The 12,501-nt window shown below is 37.7% G+C and overlaps 1 protein-coding gene across 4 annotated transcripts in view; it reads left to right on the top strand.

Annotated features, from left to right (window-relative positions):
• The window catches only part of LOC104593042 (ARM repeat superfamily protein), a 93,234-nt gene that overhangs the window by 62,122 nt on the left and 18,611 nt on the right, over positions 1 to 12,501 (top strand). For all 4 annotated transcript variants that reach the window (XM_088900441.1, XM_010252701.3, XM_010252692.3 and 1 more), the window contains 7 exons: positions 4,781 to 4,876; positions 4,985 to 5,079; positions 5,189 to 5,252; positions 5,347 to 5,437; positions 5,528 to 5,619; positions 11,382 to 11,651; positions 11,758 to 11,831. In XM_088900441.1, the coding sequence (XP_088756567.1) occupies positions 4,781 to 4,876; positions 4,985 to 5,079; positions 5,189 to 5,252; positions 5,347 to 5,437; positions 5,528 to 5,619; positions 11,382 to 11,651; positions 11,758 to 11,831 (782 nt within the window). The remainder of the gene's footprint in view (positions 1 to 4,780; positions 4,877 to 4,984; positions 5,080 to 5,188; positions 5,253 to 5,346; positions 5,438 to 5,527; positions 5,620 to 11,381; positions 11,652 to 11,757; positions 11,832 to 12,501) is intronic.

Raw genomic sequence — 12,501 nt, 5'->3', positions numbered from 1 at the left:
GCTCCATGTCTGATTCCTGTCTCTCTGGCCTGAAAACCTGACTATGCTGCATCCATGGAATAGACTCGTTTTGTTGGCGGGGATGCTATCTGCCGCACCTCTTTAAGTGTTTCCAACTCCATCTGACTTTTGTCTGGCATACCCGGTTTGGGAAATCTATGTTCGCCACTGTTAAGGCTCAATCTTCTTTGCGTTTGGACATTTCCAGGGTCTTGCAGATCCGTTTCTTCCTCTAGGAATAGTAGATCAGTGTTTAAGCTATCCTCTTCCATCATATCTTTTGGTTTTTGGAGGTCGATACTTCCCAAGCTGATGGTTTCTCCAGCTTCTGAATCCGAGTCAGAGATTTCTTCAACATCTGTCAATCTGTCCGAATCTGAGTTGGAATCCGCACTGCTCTTCACACACCTCGGGTTATGGCCCTCCAGGTCACATTGTACCATCTTCTTCGAGGGTCTCCACTGTAAAGAACTGGATACCTGCGCTGAACTGTTCGAGCGAGAGAGAGAGCTCGATGAAGACAATGGTATACCCATTTTATTGTCTGCCTTAGGTTCATGCCTTGTCACGTGCACCTTTAAGTCATCACGCGCCCTCCTGGATCGTGGGTCAGTTAAGTATAGCCCACTTAACCTTTCGGGTCTACTTGGCCCAGAATTGCAAGTTAGAGTTGTAATGTGGACCTGCTGGGTGGACCCTTTGTCCCCCCTTAGATAAGCCCATAGAGTTCAGCCCACTAATTATTCTGTCCTTTCTTCTATTATTTGACCCAGGCCCACTCCCTATTACCTGGCCTGGATTGGGTTGGGCCCTAAATAACTTTAAGTGGCCCAATGGTTGAGCTTCCCACTTGTCTTGTGACTTTAATTCAAGCAAACTTGCAACCTCCTTGTCACCTTTTCCCAGACGACCATGTGTGTTTAAGGAATTGGTTTTAATGCCATCTGTGACAGCTTGTGCAAATGTTCTGTCAGAGGCCCAGCTAGTGCCTTGTTGAACATGCTTATGACTTTCCATCTTCAGCAAGGCTTTTGGATTTCCAAAACCTTGCTTGGCCTTTTCTGTGTAAATCTCTCTTCTTTGCAGGATTGCCAACCCCTTGCTGCCACGCAAGGTTTCTTCTTCAGCCTTACCATCTTCCTCCCTTTGAGCATCCCTCCACATTTCAGCTTCAATGGAGGAAGTCAACCAGACCGCCATGAAAGCTCCTTCTACTCTCAGGTTCACTTTCCTGGGAATCTCCTCAGGCTTTACCCCATTTAGTAAAAGTGCTACGGACCTGAGGTCTCCCCAAAAGACACCAACCAGCCTTGCTCCACACAGTGCTGTGATGGCTTCTGCTACTTCATCCTTCCAAAGATGGAAGGGAAGACCAACCACACGCACTTTTACTCCATCCATTACTGGGAATTCCTTCGAGTTTGATGAAGGAGACCACCTGAAGATATTCACCGAGCCCAGCTTATCTTGCATACATACAGCCTCAACTGCTGGGTTGTTATCCAGAGGATCAAGCAGAGCTTTGCACCCATCAAAAGGCATTAATACAAATGTGGTTTTCATCCTCAACTGTTTTGTCACCAAAATAGCAACCTCCTCCCAGCTTCTCCCCGGTTTATCAACTTCAACAACCAGCTTACTGGACCATTCTCTTTTATCTACCAATAACAAGATTGCCGCTCTATTTCCATCTTGCATCACAGTAGGGGCCAATTGGTTAGGGGACTCCAGGTCCACTTCTGTCCTCGAGAGATCCTCTCTCACCTTCTTTTCCCAAACTTTTTCCTTCTTCATTTTCATTCTAGACATAAACTCTCTCAATGCCTTGGCTATTTCAGTCCACCCCTGGATCTTTCTTCCTTCCAGGAAGCATACCATTTGCTTCCTGGTACTGTTAAAATGCTCTGAGAGAGTTATGAAGAATCCTTTTTTTATTTTTCCTGCATTCCACCACGTATCTCCTTCCCATCTTTGCTTGGAGTTCTTTCCAGCACCTATCCTTCCCTTTTGTACTCGCTGTAACTACAAAATCAGTGAGCCACTCTACCACATTCAATCCTACCAACATCACCACACCTCCTTTGCAGTTTCCATCCACAAGTAGTGCTGGCTAATATGTGGCTGCATAGAATTCACTAACCAACACACTACTGTGTAATTCTCCTGCATCCACCTCTCATAGATAGGGTCATCCTCCCCCGGTTTCTTCTTGTTCCCGGTGATAACTCCATTTCCCTCTACTACACGCATGTATCTTAATAGATTGAGACCAGGCTAAATAATTGGTCCCACCGAACTTCACAATGGTCACTGCCCCAAAAAGATTCTCCATTGAGCCCCCATGTCCAAACCCGGAATCTATGGGATATTTGGTTTTTCCTCCAGTTTGTTCCATTGAGTGAAACGGAGATCAAAATAAGCCTCAACTAAGCTAGAATTGCTATCCCCAAGCAAAAAACTACTCTTCAAACAGCCAAATCCAGAGTTTCACAAGACTCGCTCGAAGGGGAGAAGAGGAGAAAGTTCAACTGCTCCTACCAGAGGTTCCAGAACCCTGTCCAACTCAAATCGCCCTTAATGAAAATCAAAAGGCTACCCTTTGATCTCCAAGCGCCAGCTTCAAAGTGTCTCTAGGACCTGTAACTAGTTTTCTCCAGTTGTTTAGGGTTTTTGGGGAAAAACTCCAAGAGCCTGCCTTGGGCTTCAACTGGGGATGAAAACTTCACAAAACCTTTCTAAAAACCCTCTCAATTCTCCATACACTGTCTATGGGCCAAGAGAGAAGAAAGAAAAGAAGGTGAGAACATGCTCTGATACCAAGTTGTAAATCACACCTGCAATAATCTGAATTAAAAGAAAAGAAATAGGAGAAAAGAAGGAGATTGAAGAGAGAGAAGTGATGGAGGAAGAAGATGGAAGAAAAGGAAGAAGAAGAGAGTTGTTTTAAAAAAAAAAACTCTCTTCAGCCCCCAATGATCTCTTTTATTCTTCTGTTGTGAAAAATAAGGACAATTACAGGAATGCCCTTAGTAGGGCATCCATCACAAAAAACAGCAATAAAAAAGCAATAAAAAACAAGAAAACAGGCCCATAACTAAGGCCCACTATCTACTAAAACAAGTCATAAACATAGCTTAAAGAAAAACAAAGAAACTAAGGCCCATTCGGCCCATTATCTCTACAAATTTAATTAAATTTCGCAAGGCATAATTCTTGAAAGATGACTCCCCATTTTCCATATCCATGTCTATACCTATCGATATTTGTGCATTATTGATAGCTCCTAATGCGATGGCATTCCAAGAGGGACAAAATTGCATATTTAGTTCAATCCAACCTTTGATGCTTCATAATGCTGTTATCACTGATATGCTCTGTTTGACAGTCTTTGATGTAGGCTTGCTAATTCTACTAAAAAGAATGTAGGCTTGCTAAACTATATCATCTTTCACTTTATAGGTTGACTGTGATTCTTCTCAACTTTACATAAATTATACCTTTCTGAATTTAGCTGAAGTCTTTGCTTTTTTATGCAGTGAGTTATTATTATTATTTTTTTCTGATTAGTTCCAAGTCTTTGTAACTAAGCTGTTGAAAAATTGTAATTTGTTTGGTTGGTTGCAATTCTAAGTATTTTATGAATTTAACTGGAAATAGGTTACTTTTTCTTCTTCTTTCTAGCCTTTTGCCTTTTGTGTCCATCTGCATACGTAATTAAAGCTGTGCTTGATTTGAGGGAAGATTTTCTTGGGAGGGGAAAGGATGGGATGAGATAAATGAGAAAGGGAAAATGGGTGGAAAATTTTCAAGTTCCATTGTTTGGTTGCAAAAAGGAAAAAGTGGGAAAATCAACCCCACTTACAATAATAATTAATTAATTAATAATATATTTTTTTATTATTTTTATATTTTATTATTAACTAATCATTAGTATTTTATTAATTAATTTATAATCATTTAATTAGTGAATTAATTAATATCAATAATAGTTAATTAATTAAGAATTAATATTTATTATTTTATATTTTATTTGATGAATATGTATTATTAATTACTAACTTTACTTTGTATTATTAATTATTTTTAATTAGTTAACGATTTTATTATTTAATTATTTTTCTTGATTTATTAAATAATTTAATGATGAAATATTTGCTTAACTATTATTAATTAATCAGTCATTTAACATTAATTAATATTTTAATTTTTATTAGTTTACATTTTACTATCAATATTTTATTTTATTAATACCTCCTAGTTAATGATTTTAATTTTTTGTTAATTAATTAATGCTTTATTAGTTAATTTCTTTGGTTTATTTATTAATTAATTTATTTTTAATGTCTTATTAAATAATAATTTATTAATTATTGGATCACAGGTCTAATATGAACTCTTAAAAAGACTACAAGGAAGGTGTTTTCTTACGTTAAGCAAATTCCCCCTTGCTTTCCCACTTGTTTCACACCAAAATGGTTTGTTTCCACTTCCCAAGTATTGAGAGCAGTAATCCTACCTTTTTCCCATCTCATCTCATGACATCCCACAAACCAAACATGGGAAGAGAAGAATATTTGAAAACATTCCTTTTTTCCCTTTCCATCCCATAAACCAAATGGAGCCTAAAGGTTTGTATGTTTCTGCCTAATAGCAGGAAATCCTTTTATTTTATGTGCAAGTTGGAGACATTGCTCTATGTGATTGGCATGCAGTTCTTTTTGTTGCTTTTCTAGATTGATATCTCTCATTCATAGTGCTTTCTCTTTGTTTCTTTTGGAAGGTAAGAGCAACGTCAATTACTTGTTTTGCGGGTATAACTTCCTCTGTTTTTTTCTCTCTCACGAAGGAGAAACAGAACTTCATTATTTCTTCTTCTGTAAGTTTAGATAGAAAAGTACTTGAAGTATTTAATCTCTCTTTGCTTTCTGTATATAGTGGATGCAGATGCATCTTCTGATATTTCATTCCTCAAAACCCATTTTAGATTAGTGCAGCATTAAATGATGAGGCTCCTCAAGTTAAATCATCCGCTTGCCGGGCCATTGGTGTTATTGCATGTTTTCCACAAATTTCTTACAGGTAATTCCAATGTTCATGTTATGCTACCTCTTAGTTTGGTTATTGCACTTATTATGTAATCTTCTTGGTTTGGGGGATGGACCATTTACCGAAGGCTTTAATATTGTAGCACAAAGATCCTCAATGAGTTTATCCATGCTGTGGAGATTAACATACGTGATCCCTTGGTCTCGGTATTTACTTGTATCAATTTCTTGTTTCTAATTCTTTTGTTTAGTTTTGGATCTTAAGATGGTGAACGTATCTCTCGATCACATATTTCTTCAGGTACGAATAACAGCCTCTTGGGCTTTAGCAAACATATGTGATTCTTTCCGTCACAGAGCAAGTGATTTGAACTTGCAGAGGTGTTCTGCAGGTGAACTAATGTGTTAAGTGAGTGCTTTTATTATATTCATCTTATTTTCCATGAATTTGATTCACTGTTCCCTATTTATTCTTCTTGCAGGAAAACATGTAGACCCAGATTCTGATTTATTTTCCATGAATATAATCCTGTTGGCTGAATGTGCTCTGCGGTTGACTAAGGACGGCGACAAGGTAAAGAGGTCTCAGCTGCTTAATGAAAGCAATAAGCTTGTTCTGAATTTTTGTTATGAACCATTACCTTTTTCTGTTTTCATAGGTGAAATATAAAATTAATCCTCAGCCTCAGGTACTTTTATTATGGTGTATGGCTGTTTGTGGCATTTTTATTTAACCTATTGACAGGCTGAACAACTGCTCCAATAAGCCCAGTGTTTAATTGTATTTTCTGTTTTTTGATCAGTAAAATATATTTTATTTGTAATTATGATTGGTGGTGGGAGTGTTATTCCCACTTTAGCACACTTTTCTGTCCCAAATTACAAAGCTGCCAAAAATAGTTGATGCCTCAGTGCCCCTTCTTTGGCAAGGGAATCAGCTAGCCAATTTGCACTCCTTCTTACCCATTTGAAATCAGCCTCTACTTCCTTTGAAATCTTCTCCACTTCCCTAGACCCTAATCAAGTGTTTGAAAGTCCAAGGGGTAAGGCTGTTGCTTCTAGCCCATGAAATGACCACTTTTGAGTCTCCTTCCACCTCAATATGCCTAAATTCCAACTGTTTACTTGTAGCAATGTCCACAGTTTAGCCTTCAATGAATTCCCAGTGCCAGTCAGTTCTGAGAACAAAGCCAATATCCTCCATTTACAATTTCTGGTTACTCCTCCTATACCTGACAATCCCAGATTTCAAGGGAGCTCCCATCAAAATTCAGTTTGATTTTGTTGCCTTCTGGAGGTTTCCCCTCCACCCTTACTTTCTCTTTCACTCTTGAAGACTGCTACTTTGGTCCAGGTTCTTAGGATGTCTATGACTAAGAAAACTTAGAAGTTATCCAAGGATTTTACCCAATGTGCTACTTTCACCTTTATGATGTCTATCACTTCCTCTATTGTTCTGCTTTTCTCCAAGAAGATCCTGTTATTCCTTTCTTCCCACATCACCCAGCATATTGCTGCCTTTGTAGCTCTCTACATTACCATCCTTCTTTTCTTTGGTTGCCTCAAGAAGTCAGGGTCGAAAAGGCATACCACATCTTGAGGGGGAGCCCACCTGCAACCAAAGAGAACACAAAAAAACTCCCAAATTTGATAGGGTCTCACCACTTTCCTTACAAAGAGAGCACATGTGAGGAAAAAGGCAAGCAAGTGGCTTTCTTCTCTGCAGCATATCACAAGTATTTAGCTTACCAAGGAAGATTTCCCAAAAAAGATATTGAATTTTTGGGGGAATAGGCTTACTCCAGATTTCTTTCACAGGAAAATCCCCAACTAGGGGCTAGGTGAGGCAAGTACTTTGAAGAAAGAGGAACAAGTAAAGAGACCATCTGAAGAAGCTACCCATGGACGGGTCTAAACGAACGTGCCCTAGCAGGTCTAACAACCAGATTAAGGACTCACACTCATTTCCCTAAAACCCCTTCTGAAACATAAATTCCAATTTACACCGTTTGGACAAGGTGTTCCCAAATTAGACACAGTTTCCCCCTTAAGGTTTGAAAGAGCAAGGAGTTAAAAAAATTGGTCTTTAAGTGGGGTTTCCCCTACCCAAAGATCTTCCCAGAAATGTACTTTATTACCTTGTCCCACATCAAACCAAATGGAGTTGAGGAAAGTAGAGTAGACTTCATGAAATGCTTTCCAAGATGAAGCTAAGGTAGCATGAGGAGCAACTTTTGCGTCCCAGCCATTACCTTCCAACCCATGAATGCTCTCTATAACTTTGTGCCATAGTCTCACTCTCAAAAGGGAATCTCCAAAGCCACTTTCCTAGTAAAGTTGTGTTTCTTAGGATAAGGCTCCCTACTCCTAAATCCCTTGGTCCTTAGGTTCGCCAACCTGTTCCTTTTTTTTTATGGGAAAAGGTAGCTTTCATTAAATTAATGCAAGTTTAGTACAACTATCACCTTCAAAATCTAGGTGACTCCTCAAAATAAGCAATTACAAATACACTCAAAAAGGATTTTCCCTATTGATTCCTTGCTTTGCTAAGTTATTGGCCATTGGACTGGCTGATCATCTATTCCATTTAAAATGTTCTCCAAGTTCCCTTGTTAGGTACAATATTTCCCTGACAGGCTATCTAAGGGACCAAGTCTCCAAACTGTTTGTTTACATCCAACCTACTACCAGTTTTGAATCTCCCTCCACTTCTAACTGTTGAAAACCCAGTTGTTTAGCCAATCTGATCCCCTATAGGAGTGCCAAAACTTTTGCTCTAAGTGAGTCCCTCACACCTATCGGGCCAGAGAACATGGCCATGACTTTTCCTTCCCCATCTCTAAAAGCAACCCCAATTCCAGAGGGGCCAGGATTACCCATAGAGCTGCCATCAAAGTTCAAGTTAACGGACCCTCTGACCTCTATAGCATCTTCTGATTTTTATAATTTCTGTCATATTTTTTCTGCAACTTAGTTATTTTTTCTCATATTCTATGTTTTCCGTTTTTTTTTTTTTTTGCATTTTCTGTGTTTTATAATGTTCTGTAGTGTATGTTATATTTTTATGTATGTAGGATAAACAGGTTGGGTGGGTTTGGCTGGGCCAAGGTGGGAACCCAACCCATTTGATTTTTTCTAAATGGACTGTTAATGGGTTGGTGGGTTGGATGGGTTGGGTTGAAGCTCAACCCAAACCTGCCCAATTGCCACCCGTTATAGACTCCTATACTTATGTATGACTTGGCCTGATATCTCTGATACAATGGATGTAGTGAGTCAATTTTTGCAAGCACCTCATAGTTCACATCTTGTAGTTGAAAGAATTCTTGTTTATCTGAAGGAGAGCACAAGCAAGGGAATCGTAAATCATATATTCATGCAATGATCATATGAAGATTGAATTGTTTAGTGATACTAATTGGACTGGTTCTGTTGGTGGTAGATGATCCGGTTGTTGGTATTTTGCATGCATTTTATAATTCACATCTATCTTATAGTTGATAGAATTCTTTCTTAAGGAGAGCACAAGCAAGGAATCTTATATTTACGCCATGATCATATGAAGATTGAAGTGTTTATTGATGCTAATTGGGCTGGTTTTATTGATGGATGCACATCCACTTATGATTATTTTCCATTTGTGGGTGGAAACCTACATATGGAGGTCGGTTGTCATTTTATATGAGAAAGAGTTCTCTTTGTATTCTATTTGTTGAGTCTAATTTTAAGCTAGCTTATGTATTAACTAAAGGGGTTCCAAAGTCTAAGCTACATGATGATGTAAACAAGATGGGAATGATTGTGCCCGAGGTGCAAGGTGCAAGGCAAGGCACACGCCTTTTTGAAGCAAGGTGCAAAAATACAAAAAAAAAAGGCTAAAAAAAAAGTCAGAAAATTAAAAAAATGCCAAAATTTTCAAAAAAATGCAAAAAATCAAAAAAATATTAAACATAATATTAATAAAAAATATAAACTTAAATTTTAAAATAAATGTTTTAAAAACCTATTATCTAAAATTAAAATACATAAACATAACATGTAATGTGTATTCAAATGAAAGTTTAAAAATAAAATCAAACATATAAAACATTTTCAAGCATGTAAAACCCACAATCTCTTTTTTCCTCAATTGCATTACTTCAAGTAGCTAATGTGATGTAAAATATATTACATTCCTGATTCTATGAGCTGCCTTTGTGCCACGCTCCTCAAGGCAAGCCAAAACAAGTCCATATTAGGGTTTTAAATTCTTAATTTTCACACAAAAATAATGATTTTATAATTTTAATTGCCTTAAAAGATGATATTTTATTTAAGATGAATGAATGAACAACATTAGCAATAAAAGCAGAACCTTGGAGGAGTTGGTCTCAGATATTACCTATCGTTGCATCCTTTGGGCGGTGAATTCAACTCTGTTTAAAGGACTTTCAGTCAATGATATTTCCAGAGATATTCACCCCTTTCTGTTTTTGCCTCATCCCCAGCAAACTCCCTTGAGGCTTCCCGTTTCCATCAGTGATGGTGCGATAACCCTTAATTTTGACGGTTGTGCCTTAGGCAATCTGGGCTTTGCAGGTATTACCGGTACAGTAAGGGACCAAAGGGGCAATATGTGCTGGACTTTTAGTGGTCCAATCGGTTGGGCCGACTCCACAAAGGCTGAAGTGATGGCTGCTCTCACCAGAATCAGGATAATAAAGAATTTGGGAATTCAGAATTTGATCATTGCAGGTGATTCAGCAAATACGATAAAATGGTTAAGAGACAAAAAAGGGAGCCCTTGGAGACTGTATCACTATCTGACTGAAGCTTGGGATTCTTTGGATGGTTTGAATGTTAACTTAGTTTGGATTCCTAGGGAACACAATCATACTGCAGAGGGCCTAGCTAAATTTGGTGTGTATTTGGAGCATTTGTATAGCGACAAGCTTCCTCCTTTGTAACTTGTAGGGGTTCCCCCCTGCTTTGTATATCTCCTCTTGTTCCCCCCCCCCTTTTTTTCTCAATAAATTCTGGTTAAATTTTCTCAAAAACATTAGCAAAGGTGCATTTTCAAAAGGCGCACACCTTTTGAACAATATTGCATTTCCAAAGGCGCATGCCTGGACAAAGGTGCAAGGCGCATCAGGCATGCACCTTTTGAAAGTGTTGCGCCTAGGACCTAGGCGAGGCACCTACCCTAAAATGTGCCTCGCCTGTGTGCCTAGGTGCGCCTTTTAAATCACTCAATGATTAATATCTATTCTCAATGGGGTTGTGGTGATAATATATGTATATGTTGAGGGGTGGTATATTATCAAGGACATTTGGTCTCTTTTTTGTAATTGTGGTGGGCATCATTATAAATAATGGAATGGAAGTCCATTCCTCTATTCTTCTTCCCCTCTCAAAGTGGCTCTAGGGGTGAACATGGGATAGGCTGGACTGGGCCCGGCTAGGCTTAGCACCTATTTTAAGGGCTATAGCCTGGCCATGGGCCTGGCCTAGCCCAACCTAGACCTCGATCTTGAAATGTAAGGCTGGGCTGGGCCTAAGTCCCAAATTAAATTTTATAAAATATATATTGTATTTTATAATATGGCAAAATATATGTCGAAAATGGATTATACAATTCATATAACATGAAATATTATATTATATTATATATATTATGTGTTATTTTACAATATTTAAATACATAATATATAAAACATATATGCAAGTATATTTTTAATTTTATAAATAATATATTGCGGGTCAGGTAGGGCTTGGGCTGGGCTTGAAGTGTCAGATCGAGGCTCAGCCCTAAAATTTCTGGCCTAATGCAGGCCGGTGGGTGGTTGGGCCTGAACACAAAAACCTAGGCCCAATCCCAGAAATTTCGGAGCTGGGCAGGGTTGGGCTTCCAGCCCTAAAATTTCTCTCTATTTCTTCTCTCTTTATCTATTTTCTTCCATTTAATCTTATGTATTTTTACTATTTTATTGTTTCCTATATGAAAGTGACTAGCTGCATCCAACCTAAACTTAATGAAAAATAAATAAAAATATCCGAAACATAAGAATAGGAGATAATTTAAAGATGGATTCAACACTGGCTTGCTATACTCTGTAATGGAACATCTGCTGTTTTTCGCCTTATCAATCTGAAAGAAAAAAATAAATACAAATTCAAATTTCTGATTTGGTTCACTTATGCTTGTCTAGTTTTTGTGAGTTACTCTTGTTCCTGCTGGAAATGTCCATTTCAGTCATTAGAGCATTCTCTTAACAACAGTTCTCATGCCCTTTCATATTATTCTTTCATCAACTTGTTCTATTCGTAGCTCATGAAGTCGTATTTCTTTTCCTTCAGATCAAATCAAATGCTGTAAGGGCTCTAGGAAGTCTTTCGAGATTTGTGAACTTCTCACATTTGTCCAGTGCTAAGGATGAACCAGTTTGTATGGGTTCACCTCTAACCACTAATATCAATGAACTGTTGCATTCAAGTAATGATTCCAAAGCCAGTCACGGTTCACTCCCTTCAGGAAACTTGTCTGATATAACTTATATGCAACATAACCAGTGGTTAGATACAATGGTTCAGGCATTTCTTTCTTGTGTAGCAACTGGCAATGTGAAGGTATTCTTTCTTTCAATATGCAATTTGAAATAAATTTTTTCTATTATACTTGTCTGGAATAATCTGCATTAGGGAATCTATGTTGACATTATTGTGTTCTCAACAGGTCCAATGGAATGTTTGTCATGCATTTAGCAATCTGTTTCTGAATGAAACACTAAGACTGCAGGATATGGCATGGTAAGGATATGCTATTTTTTGTGTTCTTGCATGATTGAAATGATCAAAGGCTTTATTAGAACAGAAGAAAAATAGGTGAATCAATGGCATGTCTGCTTTTCAAATACTTGGAATTTTAAAACCTGAACTAATATCAGGAATTAGGAATAAAGGAACATAATATTGCTATATACAAAAAAAAATGGTATATATTTAGGTGCAACATGCTGCAATTCTCGAAGCAAAAAAAAAAATGCTGCAATTCTATTTTATTTTATTTTATCCATAATATACAAATTATTTTAGAGGAGAGAATAAAAAGATAATTGCATTCTGTATAAGAAAATAAATGTTAGCAATGAATAACTTCTGTCATGGTCATGTTATATAACCAACAGACACACTTTAGTAAAACCAAACAAGCTAGTTATCTCGATCTGTCTGTGGCAAGTTGGTGTAGAACAGTGCTGAACCAGAACGGGGGAACCTATGTAGTACAAGTAATTATTTCAGGTGATTTTTGGGCAACTTTGGAGTGCATTGACTTGACTTATTGGGAATTATAGGTGGGCTATTTAAGGATTGATGATTCAGAAAAGTACGATAATGGTATGCCAAGAAATAAAATAATAGGAAAATAATAATTATCCATCATCATCCAGAATGGAAATACAGGAACTAGAAAAAAAAC

The sequence above is a fragment of the Nelumbo nucifera genome, chromosome 3 (genome assembly GCF_055504915.1).
Source record: "Nelumbo nucifera cultivar China Antique chromosome 3, China Antique-T2T, whole genome shotgun sequence".
In the NCBI taxonomy this organism is placed as follows: Eukaryota; Viridiplantae; Streptophyta; class Magnoliopsida; order Proteales; family Nelumbonaceae; genus Nelumbo; species Nelumbo nucifera.
Note: the sequence above shows the minus strand (reverse complement) of the source record. Positions and strands in the feature narration are given on the sequence as shown.